A 20,565-nucleotide genomic window follows, 5' to 3' on the forward strand; every position below is an offset into this window, starting at 1 on the left:
TGATACATGCATCATGCATATGAAGGCTCAAACCTGTCGGCAAACCTCGGCCGATTCCGTAATCTATATCCTAGATGAGATACGAATCGGCCGAGGTGTGCCAAGTGGGCTCAAACAGAAAGACTAGAAAAAATAAGGGTTTTGAGCTATTCGAGTTAGAGACACTCGTGAATAAACATTGTTAATTAAATCAGATATGCTTTGCTTTTTTTTTAATTGGTCGAACGGCTTCAGTAAACCCCAATCAAAATCCAGGGAAAAATCACGACTTCTGATAGCACGATATGCTAGGGGTTTGTGAGAAGCGGTGCGGGTAAGAAAACTTTGGTTAGCGAAGAAACCTCTCTCCCATTATATATTTTTATTAATTTTTAAGTAGTATCATGTTAAAATCATACATTACCAAACATGAAACAGAACATGTCTTTCACAAAAATTTTGATATTAGTTATCATCGTCCAAACATTGTACATCTATGACGTCGCTTAAATGGACCATTTCCCAGAATTTGCATACCAATGAATATATAAATATAGTCTTATTGTCTCCGTATTTTGCCTTTGCAAGTACAGAGTGCAGGTCTACTCAGGTACCATTTTTACATGTTCTTGTTCATATAATTATACCGATCGTAGAAGAAAAATGGTACTTGAACAAACATGGATTTAATGTTTCCTATTCGATACAACGTCACAAAGCACACATTCCATCAAAAACATTATTTTTAAACATTAAAATAAGATGATCTATTTATCGTTATAATAATATCTACGTGATGACGCCATTAGGGTAATATACTTTTCTACATTTACATTGAATATAATTTCATTAAACAATAAAATGCTTTCTTTGGTGATTCATTCGGGATCAATCTAATTAAAATTAGATCCTTCACGCTCTTGTATTTGATATGTCGCTGTGAGGATAAGAAGGAAGCGACGTTGCAGAAAAAATACAATACACATATATATGGGTTATATAAAAATATTTCTGCAATGATTGCTATTGTTTATATTAACATCTTTCTTTTCACTAATTTTAAATTTTTTAACATTATCATTCGGCCTTATTAATGGCTGATGCAATGCAAAATCTCCGTAGACTTTCAATTTTTGGATGTGTATTGAAACCTGAAGCGGTAGAGGGGGCGTTTCAAAACAGATAAATTTTGACATTTTTCATATTAGTGGATGAACGTACTAGTTTAAGCACAAAGGTATTTACTATTATTGAAATATCAAGCAAAAGTGGTGGAAGCAAATACTCGAGACAGAGTATAGAACTTTACATTTGGGGCGAAAAATGCATAATACAGCATGTAGTCATTTTGCTAGCCAAGTAATAGAACCATTTCGACTGTTTGAGTATCACTACCAAAAAGGGGCATCGTGCTTGTCACTTATTCAACATGATTTTGTCAAGCCATGTGTTTCTTAAACGGTTTAACATGTTGTTCATATATATTTTTAGGAGTCCGATTCAACCCGATATTGACACCTTGAATTTCAGACTTCGTTTTCCGATGAGTTCAATATTGTTTTAACTATAGTCTGTCCAAAGTTATAATAATAATTTCCAAACAGATAATCTGGACAGTTTTCATATTAGTGGATGAACGTAATTTGAAAACAAACGTATTTATGATTATCGAAATATCAAGCAAAAAGTGGTGGATGCAAAAACTCGGGACAGAATATAAACTGAAAAAGTCTTAATTTAAATATGTATTTTGACCCTTTAAATTCATTTTTAACTCGTTTGAATAAAGTAAATTTGACATTACGATTTTACGACAATTTATGAATATTGTGGCCAGATAAGTTATGAAGAAATCAAATATACTTACTTCTTAAACTTACTGTGAGATTGGTACACATTTTGCAGCCAATCGGACATCTTGAATAATTTTCACATTTTTCATGATTATTTGGACACATATGACACGATTCTCCAAAATATCCATCTTCACATTGCAAACACATTGTTGAATTGTGACAAGTCTTACAATGCTCCAAACAATTTTGGTCACATCTGACGCCATATCTACCGTCTTCACATCCCTCTTTACAATACCCTGTCATGTAGCATGTCTTATTTATGCAGGCTGTGTTACATGTTGAGTTGCAAGTCTTGCCATGGTAAAAATTATTTTTACACTCCAAGCATTCTTCAACTGACATACAAGAAGAGCAATTTTTAGGACATTCGAAACAATTTGTCTCCATCAGGTACCATCTATCGTTGCAATGTCGACAAACCGGAGCATTCTCTATCAAATCACATTGCCCACAGTTTCGAATAGCGTAGTTACATTTATAATCACATTGTGCACCAAACCATCCATCTTTACAACCAAACGCACATGATTGATTGCTAAAACATGTTGAATTCATACAATTACTGTTACAGTGTTCTGAACAATTCAGTCCATACCAACCAGCTTTACAGGTTTGACAGTTCCCTGTGCTCTGATCACAAATTTTGTTCGAGGCACAATTGCTACTACATTTCTGAGTGCATTTATTCCCATAATATCCAGCAGGACACACATTGCACATACCTGATTTAATATTACAGGACCCGTTTTCACCACAACCGGGGGGACAATTTAACTCACATTTAACACCATACCATTTATCAGCACATCTTTTGCATTCGTAACCGTTTTGACTGCAATCCTCACAGTGTTCCGGACAGCTTTCATCACATTGTTCTCCCATATAACCTATCTTACAATTTTCACAATAACCAGTGCCTCTTTTACAAACCCCTGCTTCACAATTTTTAGGACATGTTTGATTACAATAAGTACCATATTTATTGTTAGCACAGATTCCACATATGCCTTCTTTATCACACTGACCGTAGCAATCACCAAAACAATTCAGGTCGCAAAAGTCGCCATATGTTCCCTTATGACATACCAGGCAAGTTCCTTTTTCTTGAAGACACTCATTATTTAAACACTTTGGTGGACACGTCAATGAACAATTTGACAAATAGAACCCTGATTTACATGAACATATTCCCGATGTCATGTTACAAATATTTTGACACCCAAAAGAACATTCTTTGTCACATTTCACTCCATAATATCCAGAAACACAACCATAACAATCGCCTGTGATAGAATTACATGCATTTTTATCACAGAACGAAGGGCATGTCTGGTTACAAGAGTTTCCCCAGCGACCGTTCTTACAAACACAGTCGCCCGTTTTTTTATCACACTGTTTGTTACATCCGTCTGGGCAAATTTTACTGCAATGTTCCCCGAAAGTACCATTTGAACATTCTACGATTGGAAAGAATAACAAAGTAAATAAATATATTATAAAAGTTGCTTAGAGTTCTAAAAACTAAAGTGAACCAAGTAAGGGTGATTTAGCTTTAATTCTATCAATCATGTTAATAAAATACATATATCTTTCATGTTTATGAAAATACATCTAAAAATTATTAATACATATCTTTATAAATCAAAACCGTATTAGGGATCGTATAGTTTATCATCAGTATAACGAAAAAGATTAAAGGTTGTGAACATACCGAACCGCTCAATTTCAAACACTTTTAGAGTTGTTTCTGAGGGACTCGAGGCAACAATAACAATGTATTTTCCTTGAAGTGGCCGTTTACATGTCACTGTAACAGTTCTCTCGGTACTAACATCGTTGTGTGTGAATTCGTAGCAAATCTCCGACTCAAGAAATTTATATGAAATTTGCCTTACAGAAACTGTGTAGGTTATCCCATATTCTACCAAAATATGTAAATTGCATTTTATTTAATAGAATGTGATAAGGTATCTAATAATAAATAGTCTATGCATACTCACCTAGCACAAGGGTTATGTCTAGTTGATCAATTTTTGCTGAAGTGTTAAATTGAGATCGAACATATGGATCATGACCTTTGTCCACTTTGTAAGTTTTTGAATCACCGTCGAAAAGTTTATCCATTGCAGGTAATTGAAAAAAAGTGTTTGCTGAAAGAAAACGTAATATTTTATAAAAATGTGTTGTACATTTTCGTACGGCGGCGTGGAAGTGCTAGATAATTTGATCGGACGAATTAGGATTTGTTAGGACGAATTAGCTATTTGTTCGGACGAATTAGCTATTTGTTCGGACAAATAAGTTATTTGTTCGGACGGATTAGGATTTGTTCGGACGAATTATGATTTGTTAGGACGAATTGCGATTTGTTCGGACAAACTAGGATTTGTTGGGACAAATTACGATTTGTCGGACGAATAAGGATGTTTGAACAGGGGCGGCAAAGGCGGTCTCCGCCCCAATAATTTTGCCAAAAAATGAATTTGAAAAATTAAGACTGAATCGAAATCTAATTACGGCGTTCTGTATTCATTGGCGCGGTGACGATAACGGCAATTTTTGTTCAGTGGAGCGGCAAAGTGTTAACTTTATTGTTTACACGGTGATATGTGGGGAAAAAATACATGTTTTCAGGCGTATTTTGAAAATCAGCTGTGCGTTAGTTACATAGGTTCGACATTGAAGAAAAACTGTTCTTCAATTTTGATGATCAATTACAAGTTGTAAGTTAGAAACAACTAATCTCATATATTTTATTAGCTACGAAAATATATATAATATGTAAGGTAAGCACACGATTCAAGGAAATCCATTGAAGGATTTTGAACGTCTTTGAAGTTCAACAGAGATTGATAAGTTACAAGTAAGTCAAGTTTACGTGGACATAATTGGTGCTTATACTGTTATACATCCACATGCGCGGATCCAGAAAATGTTTCGGAGGGGAGGGGTTGTAAGGGATATCTATGTTTACTGAGGGGGGGGGGGGGGTGGGGGGGGGGGTCCTGGGCCTATTTTGGGTAACTTTACTATGTAAATATAAAAAAAATGAATTTTCTAAGGGGTACGGTTGATGCACATAAACTTGTTAAATATAAATGTGAGTTGCGTTTTCTTGATTAGATACACATATTGTGTCGTCAAATGTAAGAAATAACGATAAAGTACAACTTTGCTTGGTTTCTTATATAGTGTCATCAAATAGGCGACTATATAATTTATCAAATTCAAGAATAACTTGACACACTGTAGAATAACAACTTTAATCTCTTTCAGCGCCCCCCCCCCCCCCTTATTGATCAATTTCGCTGCCACAATATGAAATATCTTTGTATGCTCCTTCATTTATACAAAATATGTCATATATTGTTGCCAGAATATAAGATGAAGTCTTAAAATCTGTAAAAATTTTGCATGTCGATAAATATAATGGCGGGAGTAATATTATTTGTTATGGCATAGCGCGAATTATTTTTTATCAATCACTTTAACAAAAACCTGATCTGCCTAGAATGGGCATGTCCAGGGAATGTATCTCAAGATCTCAAGGGAAGTTGGGGGGGGGGGGCAAAATTATCTTTAACCCCTCCAACCCCTGATCGGGAAATTTTCCTAGATCTGCGCATGATCCCGTATACTGATTCAGACTGTTCACATCTGCATATCAATGATTATGAAATCTCTCTCTCTCTCTCTCTCTCTCTCTCTCTCTCTCTCTCTCTCTCTCTCTCATGTATAATAACAGTCTGATTAAATTCAAACCTTCCACTAGCTCCTTTATTTTGATGGTCGCGTGCACGACCATCAAAATAAAGGAGCAAGTGGAAGGTTTGATTTTAATCAGACTGATATAATAATAAACTAATTCAGACCAAATATCTTTTTCGCCAAAACAAATAACTTATTTCCGAACAAATAGCAAACTCGTCTGAACAAATCCTAATTCGTCCGAACAAATAGCTAATTCGTCCAAACAAAAAAGTTCTTCGTCCGAACAAATAGTAATTTGTCCGAACAAATAACTTATTTATCCGAACAAATTCTAATTCGTCCGATTAAATCATAATTCGTCCGAACAAATAACACAAGGAAAAACAATCTTTAAGCAAGTCCTTAAAGGTGGCTTAAAGGTGGCGTAAAGGTGGCTTAAAGGAGATACAATCTTTAAGCCACCTTTAAGTCACCTTTAAGCTGAGCTTATAGGTCCTTAATGTCCAAACTTCTTTAAGTCACCGTTAAGCCATCTTTAAGCTACCTTAAGTTAAGCATCTTTAAGTGGCATTTACGCTCCCTTTAAGTTGTCTTTAAACCATCTTTAAGTTTCCTTTAAGTCAAGTTTGATCAAACTGAACAAAAAAACATGTATTAAATGCAAAAGCTCTTTTATAGGGAGGGGAGGGGGTGATCCGAGTGATGATATAATTTCCAAGGAAGGGGGGGTGTTCCAGGCGGATTTAATTGGCGTGCCATTAAACACATATTGCTATCATCAACAACGCTCCGATGGACACAGATTGCCGTTATAAAATTCTTTATAAATTTTTTTTTTTGGTTTCAAAATTATTCAAAATTATTGTAGGGGTGAGCGCAGTCTCTGTATCTAAATTTGTGCACGAAATTATATTTAATTAAGTATGTTTGTTTCCTTTTATAAATTAATCGGTGAAATCTCTCTCTCTCTCTCTCTCTCTCTCTCTCTCTCTCTCTCTCTCTCTCTCTCTCTCTCTCTCTCTCTCTCTCTCTCTCTTAGTTCATCCGGTTATTAAACAAAATAAAGATAATGAACCAAAACTGCATGATTTAATTTAATAATCGGTTGAAGGTATGAATTTTTTTTCAATTTTTATTATTTCTAGGTCTAATTCTAGATCTGCTAGATACATGTTAAAGATGAAAAGACTCTCAACTGCCTTTGTTATATCGGGCAGGATATGACTGCTTTGTTTGTCTAGACATAGTTTTGTTCGTTTGTGTATATCTAATTAGAGTCTATTGTTTGTCCAACTGAAGAAAACCCCTGGAACTAACACAGAATATACAAGATATACACAACAGTTGTGTCGTGTGCCCAGGTGCACGTTTGTGTACATCTAATTAGAGTCTATTGTTTGTCCAACTTAAGAAAACCCCTGGAACTAACACAGAATATACAAGATTTACACAACAGTTGTGTCGTGTGCCCAGGTGCACGTTTGTGTATATCTTATTAGAGTCTATTGTTTGTCCAACTTAAGAAAACCCCTGGAACTAACACAGAATATACACAAGATATACACAACAGGTGTGTCGTGTGCCCAGGTGCAAATCAGGGTTTCTAAAGGCGTTGAAATCTTAGTATGTACGTGTATACGATAAGTCTAGTGAATAAAAGTTTATTTACATTTGTAATTCATTTTCAAAGTATTATTTGCCAACTCTGGGTTTTAAAAATGTTACGTCTACAAATTAAAGATACATGTATGTAAGAATAAAATCTAGAAGCTTATCAATTCCTGTACCGGTGATCATAAATAGGGGTTAATTGTTTAAATATATGTATAAGAGTAAATATGTCACATACCCGGCCTAGTACATCATACAATTGTATGTACAAGTATATGTATACATCATTTGCAATTGCCACATGCAGTAAATACGTCACCCGTAATTGGTAATATTGTTTGTCATAGAATTGATAGTCTAAAAATCATGTATACAAGTAAATGTTTAAACATACTGGAACGGCGCCGTGATCATGAACACCGGGAAAATTGCGTAGAACTAATACCCTAATAGTTTCAATGCATTTAAGAAAAGAAATAATTTCATCTTCTTCCTTGCATTTCATTTAGCTGTGAATTAGATAAACGTTTATCTACTCAGTTTAAATTTATTTACTAAGTAAGCCTAACGGATTCCATTAAGGTATAATGTATTTTTTTTCACTGAAGACCAAACTCCGTATTTCATTCTAAATATATGCATGCATGAAATCTATAAATTAGATATGATTGATTGTTACAATTTGAATGGAAGTCAAAATCTTTTCAAGTAAAAAATACACATTGAATACATTGATTCAATATCCACTGATATATAGGATATAAAAACCTCCCATAACATGTCAGTTGCCGTGGCGCAGAGGAAGCGAGGTCATGCTGGGAAACGAAGGGACCCGGGTTCAATCCTCGTCTTCGGCGTTTCGTTTAATTTTTTTTTTCATTTTATTTTCTAGAACAAAAACCGTTTTAATACCTTTTCTATCATAATCATATAGTTAATATATTTTGTTGGTAAATTAGGCACAATATTAAATTAAAAGATTTTTTAAAGGCTTAAAAGTGGCTTAAAGGTGGTTTAAAGGTAGCTTAAAGGTGGCTTAAAGAAGTTTGGACATTAAGGACCTATAAGTTGTCCTTAAAGGTGGCTTAAAGGTGGCTTAAAGATAGTCTTTAAGCTGCCTTTAAGCCATCTTTACGCTATCTTTAAGGAGAAGTTAAAGATGGTCATTCATCCTGTGTATAACTTATTTATCCGAACAAATTCTAATTCGTCCGAACAAATCGTAATTCGTCCGAACAAATAACTTATTTGTCCGAACAAATAACTTATTCGTCCGAACAAGTCGTAATTCGTCCGACAAATAACGTATTCGTCCGAACAAATAAGATTTACGTATTTTTTTATCTGGCCCTTCCACTCCGCCGTGTTTTCGTTATTAAACGTATACAAAGACCTTCAAACCATAATATTTATCACCATATACAATTTTATTGGTTTGATACATCTTATATGTAAACCCTACATTTTTGACAATTATTTGTTGTAGATCCGCTCCATCCAGGTAAACAGGCGGTACATCCGTAAGTACAGTTTTCACAGTGACAGACACATGTCCCATTGCTTAAACATTGACCTAAATAGAAATTAAAAGCCCAAATATTCAGCCAAAACACGTATTTTGTAAACAAGCTCATTTTTTAAAAGTAAACCTTTCTCAGGAATGTTTTATTTATTTGAAAAAAAATACTGTCTTAATAATAATTTTTCTGGCAAAGTCATTTGCATGATTGCTTGTTTATTTAACAATATTTCAAATCTTTAAAACACGCGACAAGACCTACCTCAATTGGACTTACCTTGAGTTATATTCAATAAGTTCAACCAATAAAGGACAAATAGCATAACAACGGAATCCATCTGTAATTATTAACATATTTGATTGCTTTACAATCTTTAATTAACATTAATTTAATATTTTTTTCTTGTTTTAATGAAAACAACAGTGGTTACTATTGTGTATAAATTGTCTGGTGGTGTTAAGAAGAACAATGATCCCCGTAGAATAATGACCGATTCGACGAAGAACAAGAGGCCCATGGGCCACATCGGTCACCTGAGGAACAATAGGTATGATAAAATCAGCTTAATGGAGTCATAATACAAACAATCTGGACAATGTACAATAATAAATGTAGATCCTGTATAAATAAAATCCATTTCCCCCCCCTGGATATTCTTATGTTTATAATCATTAGTCTCTTTTCTAACAGGATGATTTTATAGTCATATCACATGTTGAGTATTGCAGTTCTCAAAAAGATCCTTAACAATTGTTTATATATGGATAAAAAAAGCTACATCAAACTCTGAACCTTCTTGTGAGGCCGAAGAATTGTCCTGGAGCCAAAATCTTAACAATTATAAAGAATGATCTGGCTGATTAGTTTCTGAGAAGAAGATTTTTAAAGATTTACTCTATATATTCCTATGTAAAACGTCGACCCCCCCCCCCATTGTGACCCCACCCTACCCTCGGGGGTCATGATTTTCACAACTTTGAATCTACACTATCTGAGGATGCTTCCACACAAGTTTCAGCTTTCCTGGCTGATTAGTTTCCGAGAAAAAGATTTTCAAAGATTTACTCTATATATTCCTATGTAAAACTTCGACCCCTCCCCCATTGGGGCCCCATCCTACCCTCGGGTGTCAAGATTTTCACAACTTTGAATCTACACTACCTGAAGATGCTATCCGATGCTTCCACACAAGTTTCAGCTTTCTTGGCTGATTAGTTTCTGAGAAGAAGATTTTTAAAGATTTACTCTATATATTCCTATGTAAAACTTCGCCCCCTCCCATTGTGGCCCCATCCTATTCTCGGGGCTCATGAATTTTACAACTTTGAATCTACACTACCTGAGGATGCTTCGACACAAGTTTCAGCTTTCCTGGCTGATTAGTTTCTGAGAAGAAGATTTTTTAAGATTTACTCTATATATTTCTATGTAAAACTTCGCCCCACCCCCCATTTGGGGCCCCATCCTACCCCCAGGAGTCATGATTTTCACAACTTTGAATCTACACTACCTGAGGATGCTTCCATACAAGTTTCAGCTTTCCTGGCTGATTAGTTTCTGAGAAGATTTTTTAAGATTTACTCTATATATTCCTATGTAAAACTTCGCCCCCTCCCATTGTGGCCCCACCCTATTCTCGGGGCTCATGAATTTTACAACTTTGAATCTACACTACCTGAGGATGCTTCGACACAAGTTTCATCTTTCCTGGCTGATTAGTTTCTGAGAAGAAGATTTTTTAAGATTTACTCTATATATTTCTATGTAAAACTTCGCCCCACCCCCCATTTGGGGCCCCATCCTACCCCCAGGAGTCATGATTTTCACAACTTTGAATCTACACTACCTGAGGATGCTTCCATACAAGTTTCAGCTTTCCTGGCTGATTAGTTTCTGAGAAGATTTTTTAAGATTTACTCTATATATTCCTATGTAAAACTTCGCCCCCTCCCATTGTGGCCCCACCCTATTCTCGGGGCTCATGAATTTTACAACTTTGAATCTACACTACCTGAGGATGCTTCGACACAAGTTTCAGCTTTCCTGGCTGATTAGTTTCTGAGAAGAAGATTTTTAAAAGATTTATTCTATATATTCCTATGTAAAACTTTGACCCCCAATTGTGGCCCCAACCTACCCTTGGGTGTCATGAATTTCACAACTTTGAATCTTCACTACCTGAGGATGCTTCCACACCAGGGGTGAGCAATTACCATCACCTGACGCCCGGGGCTACCGATTTTAGGGGTCGGGCTACAGAAATCCTCACTGTGGTAGCCCGTCAGGCTAGTAAATAATAACGATGATAAACGAAATCAGAACTCCGAAAGTCAAAGTGTCATTATAACGTCGACTGATTTTATGTACGACTTAACTGTTATGCAAAATCAAGATCTCTCATTAGCTTTAATGTTTGTTCATTGTGCGTACTAATCGCTGGTCCGCATGACAATGACGCTTTGTTTTAAACATGGAGAAGTACCTGACGATAAGTAAGCGTAAACGTTCGTTTGATCGCCTTGATGATAACGACAATCAGCAGTTGGATACTTCTGATCGTAATGTCAATAAAACTGATTAAAAATAAAAGAACAGTAACTATTTATATTGTTTGCATTATTATCTATTTGACATTGTTTAAAGTTTTAATTCAACTGATATGAAGAAAATGTTGGGCTAGTAAGTTTTAACTTTGGGCTAGTAACTTTGCTACTGCCAGTAGCCCCTGGGCTAGTAGCCAATTTTTGTAATTGCACACCCCTGCACACAAGTTTCTGCTTTTCTGGCTGATTAGTTTCTGAAAAGAAGATTTTTAAAGATTTACTCTATATATTCCTATGTAAAACTTCAACCCCTCCCCCATTGTGGCCCCATCCTACCCCCAAGGGTCATGATTTTCACAACTTTGAATCTACACTACCTGAGGATGCTTCCACACAAGTTTCAGCTTTCCTGGCTGATTAGTTTCTGAGAAGAAGATTTTTAAAGATTTACTCTATATATTCCTATGTAAAACTTCGACCCCCCTTGCCACCCTACCCTTCCTCCGGTTGTCATGAATTTCACAACTTTGAATCTACACTACCTGAGAATGCTTCCACACAAGTTTCAGCTTTCCTGGCTTTCTGGTTCTTGAGAAGAAGATTTTTGAAAATATCTCGAAATTTTTCATTTATTTCTAATTATCTCCCCTTGAAAACGGGTGTGGCCCTTAATTTAACAACTTTGAATCCCCTTTGCCTAAGGATGAGTTGTGCCACGGACAGACGGACAGACGGACGACAGACAAAATGTGATCAGAATAGCTCACTTGAGCTTTCAGCTCAGGCCCCGCCGTCACCAAGTTTCCTCAAGTCAATTCTCGGCCTCAAGTCTGAGTATTGACCTCAAGTTTATGCACTTTCCTATAAAGCATTTGAGAAGAGGAATGAGTTGAGGGATTTTAAATTGTTAGTGACGGTGGAGCCAGGTGAGCTAAAAACGGCCCTTTTGGCTAAAGAAAAAATTGTCACTTCAATCAAAATCGGCACATCCTACGTTAAGAAAAATGAACCCTGTTAAATAATAACTCCCTTATTTTAGTTTGTTTGGAAACAATTCAAACAAGTTATGTTTACTTAATGACAGTTTGTGATGAGAATTTTTTTTATTATTAAATATCCTTACAAAACTTAGTTGATGCTTCTATATTGTTATGTTTGAGTAAGGTTTTAGGTTCTGTATACAGTTAAAGTATTTTTGATAGTTTATAACTTTATTAAATACTTTTATACAGTATGAACACGAGCGTTCAGTTTCACGTAGTTTTATACTAATAGTCATTTCAATAGAGCCAGTTGTTAACCACTGTTGTAAAGATCAGAACGAAAAAAAAAACGAAAAGCAAAATCAGATCGACTTGTTTCTGTAACAGGCAGATCAAAATGTCTCAAAATTCATGGAAATAATTGAAGTGATGGCAGATACACGATCGTAATGTTGACATATCCAAGACAATTTACAAAATATTGTTACTCGCGACGAAACATGAATTTACTTTTTCGAACAAGTTAGAAAATTTGGAAACAAAACATGACTTACTAAACACGGTAGAAAGTCTGTAGTGAGATGTGTGAGATGACGAATTGTACCATCTATAGATGGTTTTTTTTAGGGTAATTATTTTATTTATAAGTTAAAAATAAAATGCAAATCAAGGATCCACTGGGGATTGAACCCTGTCCGCCTAGACCAATGATTTATCCAGTAAGCCACGATGACTTATGTTACAATAGATTTTTTATTACATCAAAGAATCACTGTTTGTTAATTTATAGGAAAATAAGCAAAATCGTCAAAATTCAAACATATATTTGTGTTGTTGCGTATCCAACCTTTATATCACTTTACTTATATTTTGCTTTCATGCTTTAGTCGATGTAGCACTTATCATTATTTTTCTTTATTTTAAATTGAAAAGATGTACTTTCAGATAGTATAAATACGGTAGTTCACCTACTGAGTATATTCCACCAGCCTTAATTCGCCGAATAATTGTTATTGAACATATTGTACATTTTTGTTTATTTTATTCACACTAAATGAACATTTTCCGGAAACGTTTGTTCTTAATTATTAATATTTGTAGCTTAATTAATAGAGGTATTGAAAAATGTTTGACAAATCGTTTGGTTTTTAAGTATTTCAATACCAATACCAGGGACAACTGACTATTTTGGTATCATTAATATAGTTTGCTTCACTCTTGCAACCCAATTAGTTCGAGACAAGTCTTTCCGGATTTGCCTTGGTCTGTTCATAGTTACAGTAAAACACGGCTATAGCGAACACGCTTAAAACGCATTGAACAGCGAAGTGATATTTATTTATCTTGACTTAACATGTTGTAAATTTGACGTACCGGTATATAACGAATTCCGCTTTTAACGAAGCAATATCGCTCGTCCATGGCACTTTGTTATAAGCGTGTTTTACTGTATTTTAATTTTTTTAAAAGTTGCTACTTCTGGTTTATCTTTCAATGTGAAGGAAATGGTTGAACTAAATTCCCCATCAAAATTTTTGGAAATAAGCTATTTAATAAAGCAAAGGAAATTAAAAAATCGCACAACAGGGGGAAGATTATTAATGATTAAAACATTGATAATATTAAAAATTAACCACTTGACCCTAACAATACCAGACCCTAGTGTAGAATACCTGCAACTGTTTGAGAAAAATTTACTGGTTTTTATTGGGAGGCAAGGTCCATAAGGTAAAGAAAAAACATTACAATTCAAGATTTTAGATAATTATGGGGGTTTAGAATGGTAGACTATATGGAATTTATTTGTGCATTGAACTCTACATTGATACAAATTTTAATCACCTTTAATACAAGGTGAGTAAAACTTTTTGAATCAGAACTAAGATTAAAAATAAAAACACTATGGGGAAAAAGGTTAAGATTTTATTACCGATATTTGTAATAATATAAGTAAGAGGTTTTGGAAAGAAGTTCTATTGGATTGGTTTAAAACTGTTAAGTCTTATAGCCAACATAACATAAAAGTGCTTAATGGACTTATATGGTTTAATCCTAACATTAAGAATAATAACACATAAACTTTTATAAAAAGGTATTTCAACTCTGAAATTCATTAAGGATTTGATGGCAAATTTGTAAGCCTTGAAACTCTCAGAAACTGAAATGCTAAAACCACATTTTTAAAGAATATATGGGTCTGAAAGAGGCCATTCTTGAGAGATTGGAAGCCTCAAATAAGAATAAGGTAGACTATGGACCATTTGTTCCAAATTCTATCGTTATTTTGTTTTACAAACAAAGCAAAGAATGTAAGTATATGTACTGTGTACTTATCAATAACAAAAAAGAATCAATTCGTTCAATAAACAAGTGGACAGATACTGGATTTTTGTAAAGAGAAATAGAATAGAGTAACATTTTTGAACTCCCATTTAAAACCTTATTAAAAGAATCCAATTTTCAATAGTTGCAAATTCAGATTTTACATAGGATTTTGCCAACAAATGAATACCTTTTTTAAATTCAATATAACTGATTCTCCAGCATGCTAATTCTGTTATCATGATATAGAAACAATAGAACATTTATTTGTTGACTGTTTTCACGTCAAAGAAATATGGCTTAGAACTACACTCTGTACTTGGAAGAATTGTTCAGAGGCAAGTTTAATTTTTAATGACATTCGACAAACAAACCATGCTTTTTGGTTAATTCAAAAATAGACATATTATACTATAGGCTACAAGTAAACTTGGATCAGTCACAAATGAAAACAGTAACGCAAATGAGAAAAGCTCGTTTCAGTTTAACTGCGATAAATTTGTACATCTTCGACATGTAAAAAGAAAATAAGCGTTTAAACCTGTAATTTGTTTAATACTTTTCAAGTGAAAAAGATATAAATCTTAAAGTTCTATAAAAACAATTTGAAGATATTCAAATTTGTAATGTATTCAATTTCTCTATTTTGTATTCTTTCCCTAAAATGTTTTCTTTACACTTTTATATCATTTTAAAAAAAAAACAACTATAATGTGTCATTTACATACAAGTAAAACCTTATATGAAAATATAAACTTAAATCTTGCTTTGCTTAATCAATTATAAAGAACTGCACAAACTGAATTTTGCTGAAAAGTGTTATGAAAAAGGGGATATTTAATTATTATTATCTTGGTCAGAATAAAACCTGTTAAGACATGATTATTTTTGGCCTTTATATCATACATGTCAGTGATATTATATTAATAAATTCATTCAAAAAATTCTATATCTACAATAACCTCTGGGCAATCTTCTTTAAGGATATTTTTCTTCACAGTGCCAATAATATTTTTTATTTCTCTTAGAATCATTTTTGACATCAAATGATACCAACTGAATATTGAATTCTTTGCAATATATCTGCCTGTATTTCTTTTTACCTAAAAGTTATGGTCAAGACATGAATGCTCGAAAAGTTCGGACAAAATTATCTGTACAGACAAGCCGAGACATAAACATATACCGTGATTTAAAAAAAAAACACATTTCTTTCCAGTGATTTTAGGTCAAAGGTTTATTACAATACTGTCGTAAAGAAACATGACCTAAAATTATTTTGCACATCATTAATCTTTGGGAGTCAGCCCTGCGCGTAACAGGTATTTAAAGAAATAATTGCTTACCTCTGAAGTGCGAATTACTTTACTGATCTCTCCAAAGTTTTGGGTACATGTAAATGTATAATTGTCAAAATCGACTACCACAACTACGAAACAAGTATGAAAACATCACAAGTTCGCATTAAAGGGAAACCCTTTTAAATGTTTTAAGCATCAACTTCCTATCAAATTCGAAACTTCCTGATCTGGGTTTGCTTAAGGGGGATGTACAACCAACTTTTGTACATGTGAATTAAAATGTAAACTGACTTGTTTATGTCAATCACCGACCAAAACTGCTGTCAAAAGAAACAAAAGCAATAAATATGAGGTTATACGTGTTATTTTTTAAACAAGTACAGAACAATTCCATTTTAGAAACTACCCATACCTATCAAATGAGTTTATAAAATGTATATCTTACCAGGCATCATTTTTGTGCAGCTGATACCTTAAATTAAAGAGTTGAATATCTAAAAAACATGGTCACCGGAGCCACCCTACAGTCATTTGTTGAGTACAAGTTGAATCTTGCTCAATTATGTCATAGCATTGTCTCAAAATAGGTTACCCTATTCTTATCAATCGGTATTTTTAGAACAAGAAAAAATATCGTCTATAATAAGAATGTCTGTGTCTATGGAGGTACACTGACGTTATTCTTTCATTAAAAACAATCTGTTTGGAATGTGACAAACATCTCTATACAGGCCACGAGTTTGGTGGGTTTTTTTTCCAGTTTAATATGTATAAATAAAAGTAAAATCATTTATGAATTAGGGTAGGGGTAAAAAAAATAATTGTTTAAAATAAAGAAAAAAATACAAACATTTTTGATAAATATATCATTAATGTACCTCAACAGACTCGGATATATATATATATATATATATATATATATATATATATATATATATATTGCGCAAAATGATATTTTCTGAGACCCTTTTAAAAGTATCTTACCATTCCTTGAGAGAAAGCTAGAACTTAGATGGACAAGCGAGAACCTAAAGAATAAACAAATGGTTGTAGAGTGGAGACCAATGACCTTCTTTCATTTTTAATTCGGATTTTTAAATCTCTAATGTAAGTCTGCACCTGCGCAGTTCTAAAGGATTACAACAGGCATTAGACTGTTTTTGTATGCGTAATTTTCATACAAAACAACATGTACAACCTCATATATATCTCTTTTTTATATATTTTGACAACAGCCTGGGCAGAAATAAATCAGTTCAAGAAATGTTTTCATTTTTGTGGTCAAATGTAACAGATGGACGTACTTTCTCCTAAATTGATTTCAAATGCCAAAATACTGACACTATTTTAACAGTTCTTTATTTTGTAGTTAATTATTTATGTAGTCCATCCAAATAAACATGTATAAATAGCCCAAGATATAATATACAACATATTGGTAAATTTTTTATGGTTTCCCTGCAAGTTCTACGCTCTAATGTTATAAATATTCATAAAAAAAATTACCTGTCAGCTTAAACGATTATTTTACCGACTCAATAAAATTTTTAGCACAACAAATTTCATTATTTATTTTACAGTGTTTTATCCAAACCTCACAGACCAAAGTCGCTTAACATTTTCATGCAATTGTTTAGTTAGAGATAAGTTATCAGGAAAATAGTGCATTCTTGCTTCTATATCTTACATATAATTAAAATCATACATTGCTTGTTGTCTGTTTCAAATGATAAAAATTTCAAATACTACAAAACATGTAAAAAGGTCTTAAGGGACCTGCCAGGCATGAGTTTTACTAAGCTTCTTATCTTACGCAAAAATATTACTACTTAAGAACTTCGTAAGTTTTAACTTAAGATAAGAATGTTCTGTTTTACTAACGTGTTCGTAAGTTTTATTCGTAACCTTAACTTACGAAACGTTCGCAAGTTTCCGTAATGGAACTCTCTTACAACGGAGGTGTGAATATTTGTAGTTATGAACGCTGCGCAAGCGCAGAGGGCACTTTCGTTTTCGCGGCTATTTACATTTTATCGTCTGCGAAACTGTTTTGAACAATGGAGAAAGAATAGGTTTACGATACAAAGAAATGATAAATAAATATGTTTAACCCGTATGAGTGTGGAGAGTGAATGTTTTTAATAAAGTATATGTGTGTAACTTTGTAATGAATTATCATGAAAAGCTACATGTAAATGTTTTATTCATTAAATTGCCCAGACTGCTCATTCATTCATTCTTATTATCTTTATTTCCTCCCATAGGAGATTGCATGAAGAATAACATTTTAACACAAATAATAAATACAGCACATGAGTTACAAAGTTGATAGAAGTTATCGTGAAAAAAGGAATATAATTTAATGGAGTAAAGTTAATTTACGATATTCATTGTATACTGAATATGGTGATCGATTCATGATATGAAATCCAGTAAATAGGACCTGCACTCAGTTCCATAAATTGGTAACTAGGCTATATGTTTCTGTCATTGCTGTAAATAGGTTTATTGATATTTATAACATAGTTAGTAATAATTACAGGTTTTTTTGCACATGTGATACAGATGGCATTACAAAATCCGTATCGGCCTCCGGGGCTGATACAGGTTATCAGCCCTCCAGGGCTGATACGGATCCGTAACACACCCCTTGCGGAACTCCTCTGTCTTTTTTCGCTTCGGCATTTTTGCATGTTTACAGACAAAAAATACACATTTGACAGTTACAGTCGACATTTTTAAGTGCAGATGAAAACTTCAAATGCTAGCTAATGTTTTAAAGCAGTCAACTTTTAAAACCTGATGAAATTCCGTTCTGTAGCTTCATGTTTGTTAAAGATAGAACTCATATTTTTATTAAATACATGTACATGTCTAGACTATATTTTCAAATAATATGAATAATCAATTTGTTCAAGTTGATGTTTTTTTTTTAAATTTATTACTAAGTATGTAATAAATATAATAATAGATACCTTTTTCCATATGACAGCTTGTATCATCCCGAGGCACCAATATCAGCCCGAGGCCTTCGGCCCTCGGGCTGATATTGGTGCCTCGGGCTGATACAAGCTGTCATATGGAAAAGGGTATCTATTATTCTATATTTATTACCGTAAATATTTCTGATCATTTGGAATTTATAGTTTAAATATAAATTATCAAATTATCGCTCTTTGCTGATAATATTACTAGGTGACTTAAGTAAATATATGTTTTATGTCAATGTCTGTGCGATGTTTGTGTTTGTATTGTCTTTGTCGTGTGCTTATATGTTTTATGTATGTGTTGTTCTATTGTGATTTCCTGCAATTACCATATTCCTACAATTTATTGAAAAAGGAATCGAACCCTATAAAATCGACTTGGTGTTATTATGTCATCTGCATCAAGACCCGGTTACAATACATGTACTAATCATTAAATGAAATAAAGACTTTTCAAAGATAAAAAACATTATTTGATGCGGGGGAGGGTGGGGGGGGGGCGAGAAGGTTCAGAATTTTTTAACCAGACATTAACACAAGTAGCGGATAAAAGTGTCATATACATTTATATCGACTACCCCATTAGGCTTAACACAATTTTATAGGTCTATTCATTTAGTTAAAAAAAGTCCATGACAAAAAAGCCTATCTTCTTTTATTTCTTTAATTCTTTAATAATGTATTGATTTATTTCCTTGATCACCATTTTGCTATATTATGATTAATACTTGAACTATAATATTGCTTAGTATGGGTATGGAAATATATTCTAACTATACTTGACTGTCAACAAGAAATGATATGAATTTTACACAATAAATCAAAAAATTATTTATATATCTTTTAGGCAATATTTATTTTAAATTTTATTTTAAATTTGTATGGATCATCACACACAATCTTGTTAAAGGGGAACAACTCGATGAAGTAATAATACAGTTGTGGCCCTTTTGTTTACTCTTCATCCTTCTTTCAAAATAGTGGACAAATAGAAATGTTTGTAAGGATATCATTCGGAATCATTCTTTGAAAATAACCAACATAGTAAGTGTATTTTTTTTATCAATATCATGAGTGTGATGTTTTATGATATTAATATTTTGTAAGAATTTGATTGATAGGATGCTTTATAAGTCCAGCTTCATTTAGAATTTCCTCTGTTATTTTTTTTAAAGGTCATATCCATAAAATTATCTGGATGTAAGCTGGAATGGCATGCGACCTCAAAGGTTGTGGTTGTATGTGGTCTTTGACATCGTCTGTCAGCTGCAGAATAACTCGCCTTGGAAACCTATATCGCCCAATTAGCTCGCTGTCGGTCAACATATTTTAAAAGAACTTGACTCCTGTCTCTGAAAACGCGTTCACGACGCAAAGCCTTGTCTTCTTTTTCTCTCAAAACTTCAATAAACAACAAGCAGGCGGCCATTTTTATTCATTTATTTAGAAAAATACGAAAAATTCTTAACTTAGAGTAGCCCATAGGCTGTCGTAAGTTACGACGATATTTTTGACGTAACTTAACGTTAAGAAGTTTGGTAAAACAGATATTCATCGTAACTTACGGTTACGATGAAATCTTAAACTTAAGAAGCTTAGTAAAACTCATGCCTGCAATATGCTACTTAATATTTAATTCATAAACAAACCGCATGGCAGTTAATTACGGCACATATAGCGCTGCTGATTAAAACAACGTTGTTGTTTGTGAAAGAGGACAGTGTTGACTTGCCTATACCTATGATATTC

At 33.6% G+C, this 20,565-nt stretch overlaps 1 protein-coding gene across 2 annotated transcripts; it reads right to left on the minus strand.

Annotated features, from left to right (window-relative positions):
* Positions 1 to 1,742: 1,742 nt before the first annotated feature.
* Positions 1,743 to 16,373, minus strand: LOC136270296 (multiple epidermal growth factor-like domains protein 10). Of its 2 annotated transcripts, none has more exons than XM_066067551.1 (6): positions 16,275 to 16,373; positions 8,957 to 9,017; positions 8,623 to 8,733; positions 3,839 to 3,988; positions 3,550 to 3,759; positions 1,743 to 3,295 (listed from the first exon to the last, which is right to left on the minus strand). In XM_066067551.1, exons 2-6 carry the CDS (start codon positions 9,015 to 9,017, stop codon positions 1,833 to 1,835), a joined length of 1,995 nt encoding a protein of 664 aa, XP_065923623.1. In that variant the 5' UTR covers positions 16,275 to 16,373; the 3' UTR covers positions 1,743 to 1,832. The 2 variants fall into 2 exon arrangements, with proteins under 2 accessions (XP_065923623.1, XP_065923622.1); XM_066067550.1 differs by lacking the exon at positions 16,275 to 16,373 and adding an exon at positions 15,875 to 16,147.
* Between the last annotated feature and the right edge of the window lie 4,192 nt (positions 16,374 to 20,565).

This window comes from Magallana gigas, chromosome 7 (genome assembly GCF_963853765.1).
Source record: "Magallana gigas chromosome 7, xbMagGiga1.1, whole genome shotgun sequence".
In the NCBI taxonomy this organism is placed as follows: Eukaryota; Metazoa; Mollusca; class Bivalvia; order Ostreida; family Ostreidae; genus Magallana; species Magallana gigas.

Bases quoted from the DNA above. Each gene is read 5' to 3' on its own strand.
- LOC136270296 (XM_066067551.1), bottom strand. From the start codon at position 9,017: ATGGATTCCGTTGTTATGCTATTTGTCCTTTATTGGTTGAACTTATTG. The intron at 8,734-8,956 runs GTAAGTCCAATT...ATTTCTATTTAG, and splicing joins CTTATTGAATATAACTCAAG to GTCAATGTTTAAGCAATGGG. The intron at 3,760-3,838 runs GTGAGTATGCAT...ATATTTTGGTAG, and splicing joins AGACATAACCCTTGTGCTAG to AATATGGGATAACCTACACA.